Genomic DNA, 26,396 nt, shown 5'->3' on the forward strand with positions numbered 1-26,396 from the left:
ACGCGGGAAAACCAATTGCGAAACGTGGGGAGCCCCACTGGAAAACCGCCCGAAGAAAAGTTATGGGGGCTTACAAGTATGCATCATTTTTGAGAACTAAAATCAAGATTGGGAAATCATTCAATTCATAAATACCAAGTAAAGGCAATCTAATTCTTTGATTGACACCTTCTTTGTCATCAAAGCACTAAACATACTAGGATGGAAGGCTGAGATATAGCTTTTGGCAACTATAGAGAGTGTATCGAACTGAAGAAACTGAACAGTTTGGGAAAACTTCGCCAAAATTCAACAGCGTTCAAAGTTTGCAAAAACCTTTGTGGGATTACAGGTAGTTGCACTTCCAATACTTCATCTGGGTGCTTCTTGGTAACACAATTCTCATCAAAAAATGAATATTCTTGCGAAAATTTTACTGTCAGATGAACTATTGGAGTGCAACTATCTATTTGTGCCACAAAAGTTTTTGCAAATCATGACGATGAGGAATTTATGGCAACGTTTTCCTAAATGTTCAGTTTTTTACACACCCTGTATTGTGATTTTCGAAAAGCAAGTGGTTTAACACACACATATATATGTAGCTATGTCTTACAATTTTATTTATTGTTATTTTGAATAAACTAATTAAGGACTATTTTGAATTAAATTGACTACTATAAAGTGGATAAATTAGACTAAACTAAGGTTAGACTTTGAACATAATTTTTATTTCGCAAGGTAACACAGTTTATTGTTCGTAAATACAACTATAATTAATTTGGTGTGCGCATTAAATTGTTAAACATTTTTACATTCGGTTATTTGTGGAATTAAGTACAGTAAAAATATATACATAATTAAAAAATTATAATGTCCTGAGATAAGTAACTGAGAAGCGGTCTCCTGAAGATTTGTTAACAATTAAGACTATATAATAATCAAACAGAAGTCTTAAACTTTGCTTTATACCAGTGGCCAACAAAGAACCAATCAAACAAAAATCCAACTGCTCTTACAGCAGTGTGAAGCCAGTCCGAACTTTAGACCGGCTTTCTTTTCCACAGGAATATGCCCACAGAAACATTTGCCTTACAACAAAAGTATTGGGAGAGTATGAGGACTCTGTAGCTCGTATAGTATAGTTGATAGATCATTTTTAATTTTTAATCTATTTCATTAGTTTTTTCACGTTTATCTTTTTTGATCATATCTATAACTAAATTAAAGTTTTTCCTTATAGAATCTTCCATTTCATTTAATTTACTTTCAATCACATCCAAACGTTGTTGTGTTAGTTTTTGCTCCATGTTGATTTTTTTATTAAGTAAATTGTTCGAAGCCGCTTCTTCTTTTTCCTTTTTATTATGTGATGGTCCTGCACAGTTTGTTGTAAATGAAGTTTCTTGAATTTGAATGCAAGTTGATCCGTTCGCTGAAGTTTTTTGTTTATGGGACGAAGGAGATAGTTTAAAATATGATAGTTCTTTACGAGCATTAATGAAGGAATGTGGGAACTTTGTTTTTTCCTCACAGCACTAAATGGAAAGTCAAAAATTCACGTAAATTGTTTGAACATAACAATATAGCTACATACGGTCATCATTTTAGTTCAAAACGTTCATCATAAGCCATAGCTATGTTTCTTATTCCTTCGTTCAAGGAAACTTTTGGACGTTTGAAGGTTAGATTATTAAGAGAATTAAAATGACAAATGAAAGTATGGTGGAGATTGTTACCTCTTCCTCTTCTTCCAAACTGTAGGATCCCTCTAGCCTTTGGAAAAAGACATCTCCAAATGCAGGATGAGCTCGAAGGCATTCCAACAAGTCCTCGTAATTGATTGATTGTATTTCAGCTATTCCAATGACGCTTAAATCTGCGTTAGCCTTCGGTATATGGTTCGGGCTTCGATAGTCACAACTGATTACATCTCCCGATGCTGCAAAGTAATGAAAAACACCATTGCAATGTTCGAAATATTTTCTATGTTATATTTCCAGTCATGCACTTAAGAATATTTTCTCATACTATCAATTACATAGATTTTAACTGCATACTTTTTCTTCAACATATTCATATAAATTTTATAGTTACTTTACAATGGAACAATGAAACATTTCATGCAAAACCTGTGTAATCAAAATTGAATTGATAAAATTTGCTCTTAGTGATATCAAATCATTCAACTATAAGCTATGTTGAAATGTTACCAATGAAGTTGAAACATTTCTTTTTAAGACAGGACAATTTTTATTTATTTGCTGTTCAACTTGTTCGCTGTAGATTGAATGCATGAAATATAAAAAAATGTATATTTGACATCTAGATGCTTGACCATTGACCCCACCCAGTTCTCCCTCGGCTTCTATTTATTATGAATGAAAATGACAAGAAATAGATTCAAATGTAACAATACTTGTAAGTGCCGGAGGTTTTCCGCTTAGCTCGTGGATACTTTTACAAATTTGCAACAATTAGGAAACGAAATGAAAAAATTGCCAGATAAAGGGTTAAGTATAGTTTCATCCTTGACGTGAACATATCAACGACAACATAATAGACACATAAATGTAATTTATTACCATGAATATCAACAATTAAAGCACTTACTCAAGGTTAACATAGTTCTGCCATCTCTAACAATTTGTACATTCCCACTGCAGATAAAATAAATCTCCTGAATAGGATCACCCTGCTTGACTACATACTGCTTAGGTAAACAGTGCAATGAGTGAAACTTCATCGACAATGCTCGCAAGCAAGATTCATCGGCCTCCTGAAACGCTGATACCGTGGTGAACAGTCCTTGGCATAAATGAAAGCAGATATCTGTTTGAAGCGACTCAGGAAAAATTTCCAAAACCTGAAGTCAACAAAAAATAATGTTGGTCATAAAGACAATTGTTTTGATAAAAAAAAAAAAAACACATTAAAGAAACACTTACCTTCTTTACGCTCACTCCTTTTGTCTGTGCCCAAATATTCTTTGTGTAATCTTCCAACTTATCACTTAGAGGCGAGGGTATTTCATAAAAGTGGATAAACTCGCGAACAGTACTTAGATCTTTATGATACTTGGATGTGGTTAGATACAAACGTTGTATGATAGCAGTAAGATTACCAAAAATTGTGGCAAACATCAAAGCTAGTGGGAATAAACCAAAAAATCACTCGATATGATTATTTTAGCATTAAAATTCAGAGACCGGTTGCACAAAGACCAAATAGCACTATTCACTGGATAGCAATGTTTATGAGCGCTTCGAAAGTCTATGGAAAGGGGAAAATCTACGATTTGAACTGGATATTCAATGAAATATAATATTGGTTGAGGAATCACAAAGTTTCATAGTCGTAAAAAAAATATAACCACCTTTATACAAGTTTGAAAAATTTACTATCCAATGGATAACAAAAAATTCCTTACGCCAGTCAATAAAAGTTCATTTTATTCATTTGCTCATTTTTGCGAAAGCAAATAAACTTAGAAAAATTCATTTGCGAAAATTTTACCCATAGAATCAAGATCTTAAACAAATGCCAAGTTATAGTGTAATATATAATTCAATTATTTAATGTATACTTACCACCGACCAACATGACACAGATTGCAAAAGCCTTTTCGGCATTTGTGTTAGCTGCTACGTTTCCAAATCCGACACTAGTGAGACTGCTTACAGTAAAGTACATGGCTGAAAGATAGCTTTGTGTCATCGATACATTCAAAGTCAATCGGGTAATATTGTGATGTGTGTTACATGACGTGCCACTCAGTCCACGAGATAGTACGTTAATCCAATTGGCATGATGTTCTCTCTCGTTTCTTCCAATAACATAATAAATGCAGGCAAACCAATGAGCAGATAATGCAAATAATCCCATAAGCAAGAATATTACAGCTATGCCATACTCGGAATAGCGATCCAATTTTCTTGCGACACGAACCAGCCTCAGAAGTCGTGCAGTTTTCAAGAGACTTATCAAATTGACAAAGCCCTGTCAAAATAAAATAAAAAGAATTCCAGTGCAGTAACTTCCATACTGTATGCTGTTATAAAATAACACAGGAAAAAAGGTCAGCAGTTAACATCAGAATGAGAACGTGTGAATTCTTCAAGGATTCGTAAGGACCAGTCAAAAATGTTAAAAAAGGAAATGAAATAACTGCTCACTTTGATTTTCTTTAAATAAAGGACAGCGAATGATGGAGTATTAACGGAGCTAATGCATGTTTTACAGTTTTACTTTTTGTTGAAATCAAATTTTATTCGGGATTATACAATATAAATATGCGATTATTGTCCTCCCACCCTCACCCAATTTTCAATTTTCTTCCACCTTTGCCTTCCATCTACAACAAAAGTTAAGTGCACTGCAAGGCTAGATAAGGAGAGCACATAAAATATAAAACATTGAGCAAGGCTTGATTTCTCTGTTTTAATTGTTTGCTAGCTCTGAATCGATCACAATTACATATTGTTCTAAAAGTGTGAAGAAACAATAAAGAGTGCATGGTATTCAATCAATCTTTTGTGATGATGGATCTATAACTTACCTTTTGTGAACTCAAGAGGGAAATTAACTCAAATGGCATCGCTGAGACAAAGTCGACAAAGAACCACGTCCTTAAGTAATTGCAGGCAATTTTTCTAGGGTTACTTACAACTTTGACAGTTCTACCCTCAACGTAAGTAGTGCGAAAATTAATGATCACGTCGACAATAAAAAGAATATCCACACAAAGATTGAGAATCTCCCATATATTATCTTTTAGCGACACTTTCTTGTGCAACGGTACTATAAACGCAACGTTGTACGGTACTTCGATTGCAGTGTAAATTACCAGTAGCAAAACGATCCAATCCCAAATAGCTTTTGACAAGGAATCATGTCTGATTATTCGTGAATGAATGGTAGGTTCAGCTGCTTTGTAACTTACTGATGGACTCAAAGACATCACCTTCGAAGAGAAAACACAAACAATGACACACTATAAGTAATTTATAATGACTGAGCAACTTTGCTTGTATATGAAGATCATGTATTCATACCATTGTTTTGGCTCAATGAGCAGACCTTGAACTGAGTGAGTGAATTGCAATATATTACTACTGAAAATTCAGATGTTTGTATGACAAAGCTCTCTTAACAAGCAATGGTACCTGCTGCCTAAAAAACTTAATTCCATGCTTCTCAAGTTCTTATAGCTGGCAGTGAAAGCAATAATTTTGGTCAGCTGGTGGATTGTACCAGCAATGGTTGTGCGCGCATTGTGCGCATGCATGCACATCAGTAATTATTTTGCTAAAATATTACAAATATAAATATATTATTATGTTTAAAGTTTGGTAATCCAGGCATTATAATGTTTAAAAAGCAAGTGTAAAAGCAAGTGTAATAAATAATTTCCTCATTCTGATGAAGGCTCGAAGCAACGAGAAAGAAAGCAAGCTTCGTTTTATGTCAAATAATGCCTTATAATAAACCTTTTAATAACCTCACTCTCTCTGTCTTTACTGAGAAATATCGGACCTCTATCTTTTTGTACAAATCTCGCCCTACTAGCTCTATCCGTTCAAAAAGACCTCGGTCCGATATTTCTCCGTAAAGACCTCAGGCTCGGTTATAAAGGGCTTAGTAATCGCGTGTTTAAGTTGTTTTATGTCAAATATCATTTATATAATTAAATGAAGACATTATTTGGACTAAATTAACCATCTTGTGTTCGCTTGGGTTTCTTTTAATGGATAAGAAGATAAAATTAAACTATTTGATGTTCCTTTTGAGTTCTTGCTCGTAAGTAGCGTTGCTGAGAAACAAATTCTTTAGCACAGCCAGCTGTGTTTGATTAGAGTAAACCAAATAATTTACTAATGATTTGGAAAACTTTATAAAGTCAGATTTCTCCCAAAATTGTAATAAAAATGGTGTAAAACAATTGAAAACTTTCCATAATGTAGTACAAGGACACACCCATGCATGACCTCAGATAAGTTTTTATCTATTTTATCAACAATATAATGGACATTATAAACCATCAATACCTGCATGCGTAAGATCGTTTTTTGGTTTAGGAATGCGTTGAAGTAATTTCCTTTGTGTAATGTCGAGATAGACAAAAATATGCATTGATACATGAAAGAGCCAATGTTTCAAAATTATCCAATTTTCTAAATATTATATGTTTATGACATCGTAAACAAGTGATTAAAAGCTGAACACATGTTATGTTCAAAATTTAAGCCAATGAATTTCCAAAAAGAAAATTAAAAATGACGAAAGAATATTTTTGAAAGTTAAGCGATGTATTAAAATATGTATAAAGTCGGACTAAGATAGTGAGAAAGCGCTTACCGAATGTAGATAAAATCTACAACTCAAGCAATTAACTAAGTATTTTTGTACAATATTCGTGCCTCGGCAGCATAATTTCAAACAAAATTTACTAAAAGTTAACTGAATAATTAATGTAGCTATTTAAAATTGGTTTGTAGCTAATGAAGTTTTAATAATTGATGAACTAACGCGTTTCCATGCAACAAATCGTTTACGATTTTATTTTGTATGAACCAAGGAAATTTGTATTTTTGTAATCAATTTATAGCAATCGAACTAAAGTAAAAAAAAACAAGCGTCTCTATATTTAAAGTATATAGCAATTGAAAGCATCTCTATGTATGAATATCTGATAAAAACTAAAAAGAAATACTCCGAAGTGCTACTGCTGGCTAAGATTTGTACTTTGTGCCATTGCAGTATTATAGAAATGTGAAATATGTTTCAACTTTTTTCAAAATTTATAAACATCACTTTAGTGGTTAAAAAACTTGTTTGCTTAGGAATCAATGAATGCATTTTTACAATTTTATATTAAGCAGAGGATGACGTTTTCATGACTGCACGAATTCATGACTGGACGAAAATCTTCCTAGTGATTTCAACCCAAATTATACAAGAAGCAAACAATCGAAAGACGACTCCCAGGCATAGGAAACTTGAAAAATTTATAAAATTATTAAAACATAATCAAAATACAGACATAAGCATTTTGAAATCAACAAAAAAGGTACGTCCTACAGTTTCATTTTTTCAATGAAGATCAGGCAAATATTATTTAAATAGTAATATCTGAGTGTCTGTAATTGAACCAAGAAAAAACTTTAACATATATTGCATAGCTACACACACAAAAGATAAAAAGCTCAGCAAGAAATCGATCTAATTGAAAAGAACTACATTGGTAAAATATAATTAGTTCTAACACATCTTATAGTATGACAAGTGATCATGAATGCACTAAACTAACAGCTACGTACAGCTAATTTAAAATAATGCCTGGATAAAGCGAAGAATGTTATAATAAAAAAGGAAACAGATATAAAACACATAACCGCGATTTCATGATTGATTCTCTCGAGTCGATGCCTTTGCATAAAATATATCATTAGCATTCTACTATAAACATATGTCAACGCAAGAAACAAACGTTATAGCAGTAATGTCTTCGTAATGACATTGTCAACATAAAAGAGGATACCTCGAATACTCTTTGCCATACAGTCTTTGAATTAGAGGGCGAAGATGAAGTACTTTTCATGATTACGTATATTTTTTATCAAATAGCAACTTGAGCATGAATTATGCCGTCTTTCTACTATCTATAGTGGAGACTATGAGAACAGGTGTGATCGCATGCAAATACATTGTTCAACAAGAGTTCTAAATTAGACACTTACTGAATATTTACGTCAAAGTTAATCATCTTAAATTAGCATGAAGTATTGAGCGTACATTTGGAAAAACTTCGGTGAAATGTTTTTCATAGAGGACTGAAGAGTTGCAAGTGAGGTATTATATACAGTTACGACAACAAGTCAACTTCATTGTTTCGTAAGTTGACAAATATTTTCACTCTTCTTGTGCTCTCTATATGTTGCTTTTCAGAAATAAAAAAGAAAGTAACATCACAAGTAACATTACCAATCAAGTAACACTATAGCTTACAAACAATCGAAGGTTTACTTTGTAATAATCATTTAAGAAATAATCGTGATCAAAAACTGGAAAAAAATAGACAAGATGACCATACAGCAAAGGCATAAAATTATTTTACGATATATAATTACATATATATACTCTAAAAATGCACGACAGACACGAGATACATATATATGCATTTTTATATAAAACTTTAAAGATAAATTTTTTATATTTCATGTATTTATACCTTCATTTGCTCAAAGTTGCACACGAAAATTATCTTCTATCAACAGACACATCAACAGCTTATCAACACTTTATTATGCCATCAATATTTACTGGAATGCAACAGATGAAATCACCACAGAAAATTTGTTTAAGTTTTTCCTAACTATCACAGTGAGACTGCAAACCTCACAGGGTACGTAAAGCCAACAATAACACGAAAACGTAGCAGCTTTTATAAAAATTCATCCTTTTCGACAGATATGCAAATATTTAGCACTCACAAGTTATATAATTTTTGTGTTATCTAAATATCATGCAGAAACAAAAATTTATACCACATGCTGAAAAGTCCGTGCCGCAGTATCTGAAATAGTTTTCAGTTATGACAAATCACGTACGTTTTTGAATTAAATATGATGATTTGTAAAGACGTCTATTAGCATTGAAGAAAATGGACTAATTTATCATATATATTTAAGAATAGAAAGGTTGCCAAATCTATAACTACAATTATTCATAAAGAGTTTGAAACTTGAAAGCACCCAATTTATCTGATATCATGAGATCGATTGTACGCATATATATATCTACATACATGTTTTACAAAATACTTACGAACAGTTTATCACTAATATGAAATATTTCTTGCTCGAATTCATTGACTTCATAACATTGAAAACTCTTGAAAACCAAAATAAAACATCTATTATACACACAGATAATAATTTTGCTAAATATAGATGCAATTTTTAGACACATTACAATCATAAACTTCAGACATTCTTAAAGCAAGTTTCAGTCCGTCAACGTTGTTTTGGATTTACAAATTTAAATCTATCACAAGTTGCTCGTAAAAAGCAAAAATTTCGACTAAACTCGGAATTCATCAGTTTCAATTGAACTGATTTCAGCAATGAATAACCATCAGAGACATTGCTGCCTCAAACTTCATCCATAATTGTCGATAAAAATTTTGTATATTTGAGTCTGCCGCAAAATGGCATATTACCCACACGACTGAATTGAAAAGAACAAAAGCATTTAAATTTTGATTAAAACTGACTTTTTAAATTATTTTATTTGCCATCAATTGATATCAATTACTGTTATAAAGACACAAAACATCGAATACGTTATGGAACAACTAGTTAATTGTAACGATAAAATAATATTTTAAAGATAGTCATAATAATGTATTGCTTAACATACAGTGTTGTCACCAATTGACTTTCCAATTCTTCAAATGATTTATAGAAGGATCGATGCAACAATACTGATTTCTTGGTGAACGATTATGTTGAAATAAAAATGCGGAATGAACTGTGGATTTCCAATAAAGTAGTGAGAACAGATGTTGCGATTAAAAACGGCATCATCAACTTACTAGTACCCGTTGTCGAGGATAAAAAATAGGTTTTCTAGCTACTTATTTGTTTAATTATGTCTCACACAGCGATTGTTTACGAAATCGTGCATCAAAAAGGCTAATACGCGGATGAGAAGCTTCAGGTTCTCTTTTTCATAACGGAGAATTACAACATTACTTTCAAATTGCTGCAAAAGTATATTGAGCAGTGCCACACAAACATAATTTACATTTTCATTGACATTGAATAGTAGTGGTGGCGTGAGAATTTCAGCTCGATTGTTCAAATTTCAACGACGCTTTCAAATCCCACAATGTAAATAATCCGTTTGAAACAATTCATACATTGCTACGTGATCGTAGCTCCAACAGAGTAAATATACGAGTAGCAGTAACAGTTATATTGTACATTTGAAAGTATAATTGTCTTATTCATCTTGTAGTAAAGTCAAATCAAAAACTAACTCACGAACTCGTCAAGCAGATTGAATTCACTTCAAATTGTTATTTATAAGAAAGACAGCTTTAAAATCACAAACTGCTTAATTTGAATTGGCTCTTTTTATTTCATTCGTTCTCAGCCCAACCTCTCAATATCTAAGACACGAGCTTCGCAACATAATGAGGTAGAACCTTGGAAAAGTACAACCAAAAATTACGAGCCATATCCCATAATTATGTCAATATACACTAAACAGTTTAACAATAGTAGCTATAAGAGTTTCAGTAGAATTGCCAACGTGAACAATGAAATCACTGGGCATTTTTTCAGCTACACACAGATATTTATCATTTCTTAACATTATATTAACGAGATACTATATTTGACCGACGCGAGCATTAAAGACCAAAAAGGTTCGCCTCGGATGATAAGACTAGATCTTTATTATATCTGGCTCAATTGAATACTAGAAAAAATAACCAAATTCATGATTCAAGAGAGCAATTTCACTATATCAGGCCCTGTTCAGAATCCACGAAGTATGAAAAGTTATTTCTGGTATGTCCGCTTTTTTATCATGCAAATAAAACTGAAAAAATTCATAGGGGATTGCCATTATTGCCATCTTGAATTCATGATTTCAATATCTACGTATATGTATTAATACTAGTCAACAACAAACTTTGAATGAAACAGTTTCAATGGCGATTAAAAATTTGAACTGAACAGTTTAGTTGGTACTTGTCGATTTTTCATAATTGTGATTGATCATAACCACGCGTGACTCAGTGGAGGAAAACAGCAACAAAGAAATTCGCTGATTCACGTTTTAAATTAGCATGTATATTGACGCCCAAACAGGTTTTAACAAGCTTACATTGTTTTGCAGCATTAAGTATTCAACACTTAATGCTGCAAAACAATGTAAGCTTGTTAAAACCTGTTTGGGCGTCAATATACATGCTAATTATATCCAGGTTCAGCAATAAGCAATTGAGGGAATCAAAATTATATATTGTCTATAGACTAAGTTGTAGGTTACTATTAGCTTCATCTTTATAATGGCACAATACAAGCTCACATACTTTAACGTTAGAGGACGTGCTGAAGCTATTCGCCTGCTATTTGCAGCTGCAGGTGTTAAATATGAAGATTGTAGAATTGGAAAGGAGGAATTTCAACAATTAAAATCCAGTAAGGTTTTATTACGATTATAATGAGTTCACTTTGCAGTTCATTTTGCCAAACTTAATTTACACGAGCGATTACCCTGATAATTTGTTACCTTAGATGTTCTGTATAAGTATTTTTATACTATTATATCATTACTTTACCTAATTATAATTAACATAACGATCAAATTTATGTTCAGGTGGCAAGCTTCCATTTAATCAAGTACCTATTCTTGAGTTTGATGATAAAATTATAGCTCAAACATCAGCTATAATGAGGTACTTAGGAAGAGAAACAGGTTTGTTTAGTTATTAATAAAGTCTTTTATCGCACTTCGATGATCAATCACTCAGAAAATGCTTTCATATATATACTCTATAGATAGGAAGTTTATATGTTATTCTCCGTATAAAACAGTGCTCGATGCCCGAGAGCAGAGCGTAAATACATGTAGTAATGTTGAAAAAAAAAATCACGAAAAACTACAGATTCATCCCGACAAGCCTGTTTCGTGATTTCTCACTCTTCAGGGGATTTAATAGATACTTAAGTGTTTAAAATATATATACAAAATGACGAAAGTTATATTAATTAAGGTGTGTAGTTACAAGTTAGATGACGGAAGTTAGCACCAATGGATAGCATATATGTGCACTGATGGAAGATTTAAGTTAAGTCAAAGTAAATTAGTGTAGCTTATTTTTGATCATATTTACATTTCCAAGTTCCTTAGAGGCAACTTGGTTGATAGCAAGAGTTTATTTCGACTAACGCCCAAACGGCCGCGCTGGCTTTACACATTACTGAAAAAGTTAATAACATTTACATTGTTTAAATAATTTATATTTCACAGTAGTTACGAGAACAAGTCGACTTTTGAAGTATGATGTGTAGGATGTAAAATAAAGCTGAACCACAAAATGGATTCACATTTGCACAAGGCAATTCTTTCTTGTCACTAATGGTGCCTTCTGTAATCTTGCACTTCGCTCATGACGCTTGCATTGACTTTTTTAAAACGATAAATACTTGTTACAAAAACATGTAATTACATTTAGTGAGATGAACCAATAAATAAACAGAGATACTTTAAAGATAATGAAAATTCAATGAAAGTTTTTGAGGTTTTTTTCCCTAAAATTCAGGATTTGCACCGGAAGATAGCTACGAAGTTGTTAAAGCTGACATGATTGGCGATGCAATGATCGATATTTTGAAAAAGGCCAAAAAGTTCTTTGTAGAAAAAGATGAAGAAAAAAAGGTAAAATTGAACCACGAAAAAGGAGTTTGAGACTTTAAATGATTTTCTTAATATACATATTGCAGGAAAAGTTAATAAAAGAATTTTATGAAGAGATTCTACCAAATTCTTTGAAACCACTAGAAAAAATGCTCAAAAGCTCAAATGAGAAGAATTTTGCTGCAAATAAGGTACGACGTCTCTACAAATGTAACCATCATGTTCAACACTCATCAGTTGTTTTACATAACATTTCAATGGGCTTTATGCTAATGCAATCCATATGTTGTATTAAACATGTAACCACACTATACAATACAATTTCTTACAACAACAAATATATTCTTATCTTTAGCTGACCTATGCTGATATCAATTTCTTCGCCGGTTTGGACCTGCTTTTCCAGGAAACAAAAGAAGATATTCCACCCATCTTGGATAATTATCCTTGTTTAAAGGAACTTTATCAAAATATTCGTTACCTTCCAGGAGTGGATGAATGGATTAAAAAGCGACCATGAATTTAAACATTTTATCTGTTTTACGGAAAGAAAACTTAATTATAATTCAGGAATTAGCAGTTATGATTTTGTTTAAATTGATGATTTAGTCAGTAGCTTAGTGGCCCATTGTATCATGTAGTGAATGCCACCTAAGAAAGTCCCCCAAGCTTTTCGTAAAGCACGTGATACAATGTTTGAAAGTACAACATGTTTCGTAAGCCACGTGATACAATCATTGAAAGTACCACGTGCCTCGTAAGCTACGTGATACAATCATTGAAAGTCCACGTGATTGGTAAAGCACGCTATACAATCTTTAAAAAGTCCCACGATGTTCGTTGAACGCGCGATGAAAGATAACTACATAATCAAATTTGTCAAAATAATGATTGCTTCGAAAAATTTTACCCAAGGTGAAAGTTTCGTGATCAATTCTCAAGTGAACAAGCTATAATATATACCTTAGTGATAAAAAAGTTATTTTTTTGTTGATAGTTTTTTAAGGCTAAAACACACAGTGAAAGACTTTGATGCAACTAAAGATATCACGTTATTTTTTTCATACAGGACCGGTTCAATTGGCAAATTAGCAATTTATTTGTTCGTAGTAGTACCAAAACGGTTAATTAACAAATTCTTATAATTCAAATTCAAAATGTCGTCACAATGTTTGTCCAACAATATCGCTCTATTTTTTCAACAACCACGAAAATTGGGTGCTAAGACATTGCTTCAACATTCTGTATTCAACACTGAAATAAGTTGCATCTTTTTGCGTGCATACGATAATATGGAAATCAAGTAATTTAAGTAAAAGCTCAAATCTTTCTTCTTACAGCTTTGTTCCACTGACAAACAAATTCAATATGGTAATCCTAAAAGTGAGTGTCCAACACATGGGGTGACTATGTTTCTTAATGATTTTATAGTAAGATGTCAACCATAGACAAGCTGTGTAAGTCTATTTATTGACTGATCATATCCTAACTTACACGTTGATAGGAAAATACAGAAAATAACATCAATAATATAATAAAATAATATGAATAAGAGATAGAGCAAAGTTGTACCATTACGTTATTTCATAAAATCTAATATTCCCTGCAAACCATTTATCTAAATTAGTACACAAAAATTTGGCATACTTACAACATTTTTAATCATGGTACAATGTTTGCGAATCTTGAATTTAGTAAATGGCATTACATTGTAAAATCTCGTTTTATCTTTTATTTATTTTAGACATTGAATGTTTCTGGTGCGTTTGACAGGAGATGCTGGATTTCCTGGTTCTTCAACAAGTTTGTTATGTAAATCCATCAAACCTTTGAAATATTTCACAGTTTTCACTTTAAGTTCCATTGTGGCATCTTCATCGCAAACAAATATTGTTTGAGGATGTTGTTGAAAGGCAGACACAGTCCACATATGATTCACACCATCTTCAATGGCTTTATGCAAAGCAAAGGCTTTATGTACTCCAGTAATCAAAATCATAACCTAAAATATGAATTTAAATTCAACAATGTGTAAAATTCAACTCATAATAATGAAAATGATAAAACTCAAAAAAATAAAAAATAAAAATTAAGATAATAAAATACAGGAGTTTTCACATGCAACTTTCTAAAAGTTAATATATGTCTTATAAAAATTTTGTAAGAATGATGTTAACAAAATTACTTTCTCTATGTAAAAGCTTAATTCCTTTAAGCATGTTAACTACCTGGATCTACTTAACATTTTCCTGACCTTTTCCATATTCAAAAACTTTAAACTACTGGTGTTTTTCAGAAACTGATTGTGTTGTGACATGATGAAAATTAATGAAATAAATATGATGTGTATGATTACAATACAGATTTTAATTTGGTTCATAATCTTACAAGATCTTATTCTATTATCATGCTAAAAATCTTATTAACCAAACAGTTAAGCTAACCTAGGAGGTAATATTTTAAATAATGTTCACACAACGTGAACATTTCTGTGGGCTTGTTGTGATTGTTTTATGTATTTCTCATTAAAAAAAACTGGCATATTTCATCGGCTATTCAAACTTTATAAGTATTTTGGATAATTCTTTAAGTAATTTGTCAAATACAAACCACTACAGAAAGATTTCATTATGTGTGCATCAAAAAATAATTACCTCACGAGCTTCCATGACTGTAGCAACACCAACAGTGAGAGCCTGGGTCGGTACATCAGAAATTTTACCTCCAAAAAATCTTGCATTGGCAACAATGGTCTCTTTAGCCAATGTTTTAATTCTTGTAATAGAAGCAAGTGATGAGCCAGGCTCATTGAAAGCAATATGTCCATCAGGACCAATGCCTTTAGGTGATACATAAAGCACTAACTTAAAATTACATTTATATGATTCTTTAAACTGAGAATGGCTCAAATTTTATCACGAATTGAACACTTTTTCGGCCAGTGATCTTAAATCACAAATTAACACAGAAAATTTTTCCTTAACCCCATTATTATAATCCATAATGAATTAGTCATTAATTATTCATGTATGGTCACACTATAACAACGTAGGATTTTTTTAAAATTTTCATGTGGTATTATCCCCATTTAACTACTTTCATCTTGGGAAAATTTTCTTAAAATCAACTTTTTCATGGATTTGTAGTCAGTCATCTCAATACACAATGATTTACATGAAGTTTTACACAATTAAAAGCTAGTTATAACTGCAATGACATGAGTAGAAAGATAGCTGTGATCTACTCTTCAAAAATCAAGAACCAAAAAACTAGCTTGCTGTACCTCCAATAAAAGATCCACACCACAGCAGCTATTTTTCCTCATAGCTTTTACATTCCCCCTCCAAGTCTTCAGCATTACCATCAAGCAAGTGAGCATTTTTTGGATCTATGTCAATATGCTTGAAAAAATTGTCCCACATAAAGCTATGATAGCTTTCAGGGTGATCTCGTGCAAGATCTACGTACTCATCCATATTAAATGTTTTCACATACTTGAAGGACAGTTCACCAGTCTTGTGGAACTCAATCAACTTTTTATACATTCCAACAGGTGTTGAACCTAAATAACAAAGGAAATAACTGTGATGTATGATATAAGACATATATTATGTACACTTGCAGTTTGCTGAATAAATTAGATTTGTCAAGCATTTATGCAGTTAGCAATCTCTGGATTAAAATTTTTTTCTTTTACTGCAATTTATATTACTTGAACAGTTGATAAGAAATTGCTGGGAGCCCAAGTGATGGAGTCCCCACCCTCAGTCCCTATAAAATTATATACTATCCTGTGCGAGCAACACTGGACGGTAAAATTGTGACATAAAAGTCAAATGGATAATTTTTGACGAGTGTCTGTTTATACAAACGCGATACTTCTCGTCACTTTCAAATCCCAAAATAAATAATACTAGTACATCTTTAAGTTATATTTAACAAATCGTGCGTTTACCTGTTGGTAAGCCAAGAACGAAATATTTATCCGGTCCAGGATTGGCAGCAAGTATTTTGTTACGAACATACTTGGCAGCCCATTCACTGACAAAGTTATAATTGTCTAATATTACTAGCCTCATTCCTTGCGTTGTTTAATCTTGAAGATTTTAATGTGGGAATATTTTCCACATTCACGAGTACACTCTCCTCTATTTTCGGTCTTCAGTGAATCAATATTTTACATTCATTGTTGTAGAATATTATAATAATTATGTATTGTTGGCCGTGCACGTGCCGGGACATGGGGCCTGGGCCTGGACATGACCAGTGGCATTGACACTCCCACTGCCACTGAGTGCTCCTGGGTACTCCCACTACTGGATACTCACCATTGGCATTGCGTGTGGACATTTCAATACCCAAACAGGGACAAAGGACGAAAATCGACGATAAGGGCCCGGAGGGAGGCAATGCATTATTCATATATGCATGACATGAAATGAAACTTTTTAGGAAATTTTGATTGCCTAAATCACCTAAATGTTCAACAGTATTTCTTGGAATTTTTTGGTTTGCTTTATATTTAGGATTAGCACCAACAGACAGTTTTGGCATTGCTAAAGCTGATATGATTGGTGATACACTGGGTGAGGTCTTGCAAAAAACCTCAATACTCCACAAGGAAAAAGATGAAGAGCTTAAGGTAAAACTTACAATTAGAAAAGTGGTATTAGAAAGAAAATTACATGATTTCATGATTTTATTATTAAAATGTATTTATTATAGAAAAAATTTGCCAAAGAATTTTAAGAAGAGGTTCTACTAAATGCATTAAATCTCTTGGAAAAAACCTCAAGTATTCCAAGGGAAAATATTTTGTTCCTGATAAGGTATAAAATTTTCACCGAAGGCATTCTTTGGAAAACATTTCATTAAAGTAGCTCCTAATGTCACCATACGTTGTCTAATGTGGAAGCAATATACATCAAAATACAATTTCTTTCAATCACAATAAAATTTTCCCTTTAGCTGACCTATGCTGATGTAAACTTTTTTGCCACTATGGATCTGCTTTTCCTGGAAATAAAAGAAGATATTCCACCCATTTTGGATAATTATCCTTGTTTAAATGAACTTTATCAAACAATTCATTACCTTCCTGGAGTGGGTGAATGGTTTAAAAAACGACCATGAATTTGAACTTTTTCTCTATATCGATTTTCTTATTTGAAATTCATTTTACAATTGCACTCATTTTACAACTGCACATTTTCTTGTTAGTAGTTAATTTCACAATTGCACTTTCAATAAATTAATCACATGACAAATTGTTGATACTGTTATTTGGTGTGCTTACTCGTAAAATTGATACAATATTTACTTTTGCCATTTGTGCTAACTGCCAACCTTAAGTTTCCACATCAATGTTTAGTCCTAAATGCCTCAACAATTTTCAATGATTCAGTCATTGGTATAGCACGGGTATCGCTATTGTTGTTCAGGAATTATAAATAATAAATGATAATTTCAATATAAGACAACGAAATCGTAAGAAAGATTACAAAGAGTTCCTTCCTAGTTCCGAGGTCGTTTGAAGGATCAACTACCTAGTATTCAAGCCTAAGTACCTTAGCTTGAATAATTTATTAACTACATCTAGGACAAAATGGTATTTTGCATCTTTTTGTGATAATGAATCAACAAATCGCAGTTGACGAGGTAAAATTAGATGACCGTTTTGCGATGATAAAAATATTTTCCCAGCTGAAAGGCTGATGTTTTTTAAATGGCGCAAGAATAGAATCCATTTTTAATATCATTTTGCTTTTTATGTTTATTTTATGTTAATATATTGCCTACACAGTTCACTGGTTATTCTTTGTTTGTGATACAACGACCGTGACAATGAATATGGCCATATGCTTTTCATTCAACTAAAACACAACATCATTGTGTCAATAGTTAGGTATATAGCGTCTCAGCTTACAAATTTCGTCATAAAAGTAAAACATGCGCCTGGGAGGCAATGATTGTAAAGTGTATGACAATTGCATGGCGTTATAAATTCAACTACTGCTTTCGGGTTTTTCTTTAATCGCGGATGATGTCCGACGATGAGTTAAGCGACGGTGTCGGAGAATGGAAAGACTGGTTTAGAACTGAGGTAACATATAAATTGACTACAGCAGATTACGAATGAAAATGATTATTATAGCTTACTCGAAGGTTCAACACTTCAACTTGTATGAGCTAGAGTAAATGTTTTCATAAAACTCACTGCTCCAGAACTTGGCCTTCTGATATTTTTATACATAGATCAATTAGCCTATACAGACCAAACTCATTTCCAAATATGTACGATGATCAAAGCTTTGTTTCTGAGTTCTGACAACAAGGACAAAAGAATTTATGTAACTACGAGTACGAACAGTATGGGAGTAGTCATATCATTCATGATCCATCAACTTTATGCATAATAAGCAATTCACTTTAAGAAGGGGCGTTCATATGAAAAATGCTGATGTTCAGAATGCTGAGAGCTGATCAAACAAAAAGTTGATTACGAAAGACGTAGCTTTGAAATTGACATTGCTGATAAGTGATTACAACAAATGACATTTCTTCCTATTTTTTTCGAGAAACGGAAAGACAAAAGTTTTATTACACCTGAGCGCACTTACAACAATACTACTCTTCAAAGTGCAAATTTACAAACTTCAGCCGTTCTACCTCTGAAACCAATACAAGTTATAATACTAGGGCTGGTATTTATTTACGAGTAACAAGAAATTTGCTTTTCAGATAGAGAAAAGAAAGCGTGTGTCTCACGAAGAGGATGAAAAGATCTGGGAAAATGGTGATCCTCCCCCATCTTATCCATCATTGTTTGGACAATTTAAGGAAGTTAAGGAAAAGTCAGATGGACCATTTGATTTTATGAAAACAGCAACTCAATTATTTGCTGGAACAAGTGGGTTTCTTTCTTTGTTTTACATCTTTAAACTCTGGCGACGAGTCAATTATATCATGCAAAATGTTTTTAAAAAGAAAAATTAAGGACGCACGACTAGATATATACTTACATGGAATTGCTTTCAATATGTACATGGAAGCGTTTCTTTTGGTGTCTGAAAAAACATCTTGTTTAATACTTTTCCAGTCGGCTGTACCATTGCTACATGTTTTCTCTTGGCTCTTCCAACGGCCATGATCGTCATTGGTAAGTAACATGTAATACAATAGGAGTAAGTAAGTAGCACAAATGTTTATTCCTTTTTGTAGTCCATTAACACTTTATCATTTCAGGCGTTCACTTTAGACACAATTGTCCAGTAGAACCTTTCATACCGATCTATCTCATTATCGCCGGTTCATGTGGACTTTTGAAATGCCTTACGTTATCGTTTGAAAAATTTAAGAGTTGTAACACGACTCAAGAGCAGGCATTCGTCGAAAATTATTCATCAAACGAAGACTTATCAAATACAAGCAAATTTATGGACGGGCTTCTAAATATATTCATGTTTACATGGTTTATAGCTGGAAATGTATGGGTTTATTCTCACTACAAACCCAATATGAAACCATCCTCAAAGAATCTTTCAAACTATTGTGACCCTACTGTTTATTGGTTTGCATTCTGGGTTGTAACGGTGAGTTACGTCATAATGGGGATAATATTCTTTTGTATATGTTGCTTAGGTGCATGCGCAAGTTGTACAGCGTTTTTCGTAACGAAAAGTTGATCATAATAAATCTAAATAGAATTTTATAAAATTATTACGCGACATACGCCATCATCTTATATAATAAACCAAACATTACAGAAAATAGAAAGCTAACAATCTAATAAATGAAATTTGTAATAATTTTTTTATACAGACAATGTATGTATATTTACGAATGACAACAGCCTGGAAGCATCCCACACACCAGAATTTCTTCATGATTCACTCAAAAAGGAAAAAAAATCTCTTGGACAAAACAAAGATTCCATAAGAAAATTCATTTCTTTCATTTCCCTGGTCTTCTTTTTCCAGATTGCTTCTTTTCGTTTGGTTTGCTTGGTACATGTAGGCGATGAGAAATAGTATCATTTCCTCCTCCCGCAGACTTGCCTAACGATTGCTGTGACCGTTTCTTTCCACTTTCAAGAAAAGGATTTTCTCTCTTCTTGTTAGCATGATACACTATCTGAGAGTGAGGATCTCGTGTTGATTCCTCAGCTAGACTGCGTTCTTTTCGCGAGTCAGCAATCATTTTAAAAACTTTGTCTAGGCTAGTAAATTTTAAGTCCTTTTTGCTGAGAACTTTATTTACGTCTTGTCCATTAACGAGAGGGTTCATCCAGGACGATTTACGAACATCAGCCAAAGTAAGTCCTGTGCCTTTAGGTATATATATGTGGAATACGACTTCAACTGCTTCAGCCTTTCTCAAACCTCGTTCTTTTGAAGTATCTGAATAAGAAATAGGATAGATTACATTAGTATACATATTTGAGCAAGACACGGTGAATTTCGATGATAAATATCTCCATCACTAATAAATAATGTCTTTATACTTCTTGCGGCTTAACAATTTTAAGAGACATTTTGATTTCGGTTAAATTGACATCACTGACATATTTCATATATATTCCTTAATTTGGCACAAAACAATAAAATGAAATGAAACTACAATACTACTTAGCAAACCTTTCATCACCATAGTAATCGCATCGTGTACTTCTTTTTCCGATGGATTGTGTCCGCATTCGTTAAAATATCTTAAAACATCTTCATACCTCAAAATTCCATTCTCGGCTATCTTACCAAAAGCGATTTCATATTCTACACAGAAAAATATTTGATTTGAAAAGTAGTTTTTTTACTAGAGTGATATTATCTCTCACTGTACATAATCAAAATTTGCATCCTTTCTTTACAGCGTAAGTATATAACCTAATATTAAACACACGTGTACTTAGTAATATATACTTACTAAATAATCTGTCGACATACTCTTCAAGTTCGTGAAACTGTAATGTAGAAGATGGACTATCATATTTGTATCGTTTCTGAATCCGGTGAATGAGGTTTTGATAAGATTTAATAAACTTTGAGAAAGAAAAAGTTCGCTTCAAAACCTAAAAATTAGCGAAAAAGCATAAAGTTAAACTCTACTTTTGCATCAAAACCATAAAGGTATGACACACAATAGACACACACCCTTTTCTTCACAGTAGACAATGATTTTCTAACAAACCAACCACGAAAATATCTAAAAAATTATTTTATAACTCCGGTTATTTAAAAAATGCCACCATTGTCTTACCTCTAATAATGTTCACGAAACACGGAAAAGTTAAACAAAGTTAATGACGACAAACCTTTGTATGGTTATTGCAGCTGCTTTCATTTGAGATTTTGAAGGTTTTGGAGGGTTAAAGATACTGAAAGAAAAATATTTATTTAGCAATATCTCTATGAATAACTATAGGAAGAAACAAAAGGAGAAGTTGGAAGAGAACTTAATATAAACACTATTTAAGACGTTTGGTTGCGTGCAATGTTTGTAACAGATAATTGTCACTATTCCATGCATCCAGACATTTCTACTAAATGTTACGTGTTCTTATAGTTACGCATGAATTTTTTAAAGTTACTGAGATATTTCTATGAAATAATAGCGACGTTAGACTTACACACGAATCATGTCTGAAGCAGTAACACTAGAAATTTGTTCTTGATGTTTTTCAAATTCTCTGTTTAGCCTGGACGCAAAGATAAAACGGAAAAAGGCAATAAAAAATAGATGTAAAAAAGGATTTGCACAATGTAGAAAAAGAAGTGTTAAGTTGGCTTTTGCTGATTTCAAAGCATGGAGTCATTATTTCTGATAACTTACTTTCGTAAAATACCCATATTCTTTCTCTGCCTCATCATTTCCTTTTCTTTAAGTTTTTCTTTATATTGTCTAGCCCATAGCAAATCACGCACGCTTGGTTTATAATTCCGCAAGTTTTCCTTCATTAATCTTTTTCGCGCCAAATATCCACGAAATGTGCTGTAAATTATATATACTTAGAGTATAGAATTTCTGTAAAGATTGATTGCTTCGCACTATCATAGAATAGTAAATTCTAGGAATATTATTACGAGAAAAACTGAAAAGCACTATAAAACGGACCTCTGTAAGGCTACTGCTGCTTTTCTTAAGCGATCCTTCTTCGCTTGCTTGAGAGACTTTACATACTTCCGTGATATATGACCACGAAAAATTCTATATCAAATTAAGGTATAACATCAAAACATTATTTATACAATGGCAACGAAATATAACACAAGCAATTATTTCTTTCCCACTAGATAATTTAATATTATTATTATTATTATTATTTCTTTGAGATGAAAACTTCACTTTGTCATGTTAAATGATATACGTTAAAATAAAATGATGATATAGCTATAGTTGTTGATTCAACGCAATAATTTGTCAATTCTCATAAGCAAAATGGCAAGACCAAAGCATTGTGGTTTTGCACATAACGGAAACAAACAGAGCTACCTTTGGATGTTAATTGCTGCCCATATTTCACGTTGACGTTTGTAGTCATCCATAAGTTCCAACTGTAAAGGTTTTGAATGCATAGTTTTGGTTATGTGTACAGATTCTTTAAAACCAAGGTTCTCAACCATTTCAGACTATATGCCACACCAAAATATCAAACATTATAGCAACATACATACATTATCATCTAAATAGAAGTGCGAAAAATGATTTACCGAGAAGTTGGCAGACGATATGTTATCTTTATCAGAACGTCTTGCTGATGTAGGTCGACTGTGAGTCGGGGTAGGACTCGGAGCAGGTCGTAGATGACGTGATGCGTTATTATTTGGTGTTGGAAATTGTCGTCGCCTTGGTACTGGTGATATAGATCGTGCCCTTACACTGAGAGAGCTGGTACCCACATTGTAATTTTCTCTTTTTTGGGGAGAGAGATTAGAAAACATTTCTCTCAAGACGTTTTGAGGTTGAGTTGAACATTTTTCACTTCTTTTCTCCTTTACATCAATTCTGCAATCTGCATTCAACTTCTCTCCTTTAGAAGTATCTTGAGCTGCAACAGCTACGTTTAAACGAAAAACTAATAATATAGGAATGTAAGCATCTTTTCTATCTTTTTTCTATCTGATAGATTGCGATGAAAATATTTGTTTAATAGTGAAATATGGCAAAAAAATCTGTGATAGTCGACCAAGTTAATTTTGCTTTGAACGACTAGTCCCATCAATAAAATAGACCACAAAAGGTGTTTATTGTTTGGTATTTTAAACTTTTCTCAGTTTCGAATAATAGCCAAAAATGTACCTCTTTTAGCAAGTATCTGCTTCCAGAAAGGAAGATATTCGACGTTGTGTCGAGATTTGTCCCCCTCCTCACTTGAGTCTTCCAAAGATGGATGAAAATGAACAGATTCGTCCAACTTATAAACAGGATAAGATCGAGTGGAAAACACGCTGCAACAACAAGTCTTGAAATAAATCACCAGAAGTTGATCAAAAATAAATTCTCAAAGCAAATGGAGTATTATCAATTTCAAGCACCCGCATCCCAATAAAAGAAAAATATTTGAATGAAGATTTTTTCACGTCAATTCACCTTAAGTTTGGCATATTGCTATGGCAATGACACGACAAAAATGGTTGACTTAAGATTTATTGCAACCTATATGTTTTTTAAAGCCTGTATACTTCGCACCCAACGCACAATTTTTTAGAATAATTTCAACACGAAACTTTTCAAATCAGGAAAGACTAACACTCCTAAGTAAATGTTTAAATAATTATTTACTTGTCGCTGCGTCGATCTTTGCTTCCTAAATGCCTTATAACTATCATGGATGCCAGTGTTTTTTCATCCAAGCCCCGCTCTCCTGTAACCATGGAAACATCGCAATCAAGTAAAGGAGAAAACGATCTTTGAGACGAATGTGATTTTTTTTCTCTGCAAATAATTAAGAATTGAGGTATTTCAGGATTGAACAGGAACAAAAAGATAAACATCATAAGCACTTTCTTAATCTGCATGTACCCATCAAAGGTAGTAGAAATATAAAATGATAAATAAATATTACATTGGGTTTCGCTTTTTTAAGTACGTCCTGTTGCCAAAACCATCGTCAGTCCACCTGCAAAACATATTTTAAGTTAATTTATGTCAAAATATTTACAAAGATAATTTATTAAGTAATTACAGACTGCCATTAAAGATAACGTACTTGTAGCGGACGGAGTCAGGTAATACAGGTCCAGATGTTTTGTAATCTTTTAAATCTGAATCGTGATTGCAATATTGATGAGGAAAATGGACAGTATAGTCACTGGCTTTCATCTCTGGTTTCAAGTCAGGTTCAGTAAACTTTAATGAATGTATATTATCAAATTTTCTGCAAAATTCAAAAAATTATGCAGTTTTACATAAACATGCGCAATTTCGTCAAAATCTGTCGGGAAATTTTATGTTTTAAAGTATTGGAAAAATATAAAAAAATTCTCATACCTGTCCAAACCATCATAAAACGACGAGAGAGATGCAGCAGAATGATTTCTTTGACATGAATGTATTGTATCGGACATTGTTGACTCCATATCCCAAATACTCATACCATTTGACTGAAGAAAGGAAAAAAAGGTGATGAACATGTGTATATAGAGTTACGCAACTTTACAACATGCATGCTCTGCATCCCTCAACATACCCGTTATGCGATCTTTAACGTTCATGCCATGCAATCTTGCAACATGCATGTTAGGTAACCTTACAAGATGCTGTTATACAATCTTGCAACATGCATGTTAGGTAACCTTACAAGATGCTGTTATACAATCTTGCAACATGCACGTTATGTAACCTTAAAACATGCACGTTATGCAACCCTTAACATGCTGTTATGCACCCTCACGTTAAGCAATCTAGCAAGTTGCAACATGCACGAGATGTAATCTCATAGATGTTGGAATGCAAATTTATTGCCATATGGAAGATAAATACCTTCATTTCTCTCGCGTATTTCATTTGCTCACTAACTGGATGTACTAAATCAATAATTGATTCTAAACACACATTATTATCCTGGATATTTCTAAAAATAAAACATTTATAAGATCAATGGACCGACAGAATCATTTTGCAATACGGAAATGTGTGACACCAATGACATCATCGGATAATTTAATTCCTTTGGCTATCCTTCTTTGGTAAATGCTATCTGTCCTTTTTACACTTCAGATACGTGCCTTTAAATCGCAGTGATTCGACATAATTTTTAAGGTTAATACATCTTTCACATACCGGAGTTCGACAGCAGATACTGGCCGCTCTTTACCAACATCATACAATTCAACTTTCGGTAAAGTCGAAGGGGTACTTGATAACGATTCAAATTCCTTTGCATTCCTTTCCCTTTCATCTTTGATGAACTGTTCATAATCTCGTAGCAGTAGCGACTGGAGAGTAATTTCGTCGAGCAGAAGATTTTCGGTATCACTTTTAAAATGCTCCATAAGTTCCAGTTCTTTGTTTCTTTTTCTATTTTGGAGATGTTTCAGCTGATTCTCAAGCAATTTAGCTTCCTTATCGACCATACCTGTTTTGAAAATCCCCTCGAATTCTTTAGTTGTGTTCGCATCTTCCTCTCCATTGTTTGTGTTCGCTTTAAAGTTCGTTGAGGAAAGTTCAATATTTTTACTTGCAAAGGATTGTCAGACTCGCATTGAAATAATTTGTTGCTGAGCGCAGAATCTTGATTATTAAAGGCAATCCTGTAAAACATAATAATACAATAAACAAAAAATGAATCATCTTTAATATTATCATCTACAGTTGAGTCAAAATTCAGTTTTTCCAATGATTGAGTTATATCTGTATAATTATTTGACATGTCTTTTTTTTACTCTCGTGATGTGTGCAGGAACAATTTTTTTCCGTATTCCATGCATCTGAATTATTTGACGATGTGATACTTTATATTTTAACCGAGAGAGGCTTTGTGTTTCACG

The 26,396-nt window shown here is 32.8% G+C and overlaps 5 protein-coding genes and 1 long non-coding RNA gene across 10 annotated transcripts; 3 read left to right on the plus strand and 3 right to left on the minus strand.

The window, feature by feature from the left end:
- Positions 1-688: 688 nt before the first annotated feature.
- Positions 689-9,681, minus strand: LOC124446037 (potassium voltage-gated channel subfamily H member 6-like). 4 transcript variants are annotated; one of them, XM_046996833.1, is made up of 8 exons: positions 9,400-9,681; positions 8,806-8,871; positions 4,538-4,942; positions 3,570-3,978; positions 2,928-3,127; positions 2,593-2,845; positions 1,719-1,921; positions 689-1,517 (listed from the first exon to the last, which is right to left on the minus strand). In XM_046996833.1, the coding sequence occupies exons 3-8, from the start codon at positions 4,937-4,939 to the stop codon at positions 1,146-1,148; spliced, it is 1,839 nt and encodes a 612-aa protein (XP_046852789.1). In that variant the 5' UTR covers positions 4,940-4,942; positions 8,806-8,871; positions 9,400-9,681; the 3' UTR covers positions 689-1,145. The 4 variants fall into 4 exon arrangements, with proteins under 4 accessions (XP_046852789.1, XP_046852788.1, XP_046852787.1 ...); XM_046996832.1 differs by lacking the exons at positions 8,806-8,871; positions 9,400-9,681 and adding an exon at positions 8,210-8,441; XM_046996831.1 differs by lacking the exons at positions 8,806-8,871; positions 9,400-9,681 and adding an exon at positions 7,520-7,674.
- Positions 9,682-10,946: 1,265 nt separating this feature from the next.
- LOC124446044 (glutathione S-transferase 1-like) lies at positions 10,947-12,994 on the plus strand. The gene is made up of 5 exons (XM_046996840.1): positions 10,947-11,192; positions 11,371-11,469; positions 12,317-12,432; positions 12,498-12,602; positions 12,767-12,994. Exons 1-5 carry the CDS (start codon positions 11,060-11,062, stop codon positions 12,929-12,931), a joined length of 618 nt encoding a protein of 205 aa, XP_046852796.1. The 5' UTR covers positions 10,947-11,059; the 3' UTR covers positions 12,932-12,994.
- An 866-nt stretch (positions 12,995-13,860) lies between these two features.
- Positions 13,861-16,621, minus strand: LOC124446042 (glucosamine-6-phosphate isomerase 2-like). Its single transcript, XM_046996837.1, is given in 4 exon segments — positions 13,861-14,413; positions 15,066-15,250; positions 15,695-15,973; positions 16,367-16,621. Coding segments are annotated over 4 exon segments (855 nt in total). The 5' UTR covers positions 16,491-16,621; the 3' UTR covers positions 13,861-14,146.
- Positions 16,622-16,974: 353 nt separating this feature from the next.
- Positions 16,975-17,489, plus strand: LOC124446050. The gene is made up of 3 exons (XR_006948329.1): positions 16,975-17,053; positions 17,137-17,240; positions 17,380-17,489. It is a non-coding gene; the product is annotated as an uncharacterized LOC124446050 (long non-coding RNA).
- A 441-nt stretch (positions 17,490-17,930) lies between these two features.
- LOC124446043 (transmembrane protein 272-like) lies at positions 17,931-20,227 on the plus strand. 2 transcript variants are annotated; one of them, XM_046996839.1, is made up of 4 exons: positions 17,931-18,069; positions 19,153-19,321; positions 19,511-19,570; positions 19,657-20,227. In XM_046996839.1, exons 1-4 carry the CDS (start codon positions 18,043-18,045, stop codon positions 20,094-20,096), a joined length of 696 nt encoding a protein of 231 aa, XP_046852795.1. In that variant the 5' UTR covers positions 17,931-18,042; the 3' UTR covers positions 20,097-20,227. The 2 variants fall into 2 exon arrangements, with proteins under 2 accessions (XP_046852795.1, XP_046852794.1); XM_046996838.1 differs by lacking the exon at positions 17,931-18,069 and adding an exon at positions 18,256-18,514.
- LOC124446036 lies at positions 20,141-26,078 on the minus strand. The gene is made up of 17 exons (XM_046996829.1): positions 25,690-26,078; positions 25,390-25,480; positions 24,898-25,010; positions 24,617-24,784; positions 24,473-24,526; positions 24,190-24,342; positions 23,707-23,855; positions 23,118-23,464; positions 22,900-22,961; positions 22,522-22,614; positions 22,240-22,398; positions 22,037-22,105; positions 21,722-21,784; positions 21,561-21,612; positions 21,334-21,478; positions 21,048-21,182; positions 20,141-20,810 (listed from the first exon to the last, which is right to left on the minus strand). The coding sequence occupies exons 1-17, from the start codon at positions 25,980-25,982 to the stop codon at positions 20,365-20,367; spliced, it is 2,592 nt and encodes an 863-aa protein (XP_046852785.1). The 5' UTR covers positions 25,983-26,078; the 3' UTR covers positions 20,141-20,364.
- Between the last annotated feature and the right edge of the window lie 318 nt (positions 26,079-26,396).

Source organism: Xenia sp. Carnegie-2017, unplaced genomic scaffold (assembly GCF_021976095.1).
Source record: "Xenia sp. Carnegie-2017 unplaced genomic scaffold, XeniaSp_v1 HiC_scaffold_22, whole genome shotgun sequence".
Taxonomy (NCBI): domain Eukaryota; kingdom Metazoa; phylum Cnidaria; class Anthozoa; order Malacalcyonacea; family Xeniidae; genus Xenia; species Xenia sp. Carnegie-2017.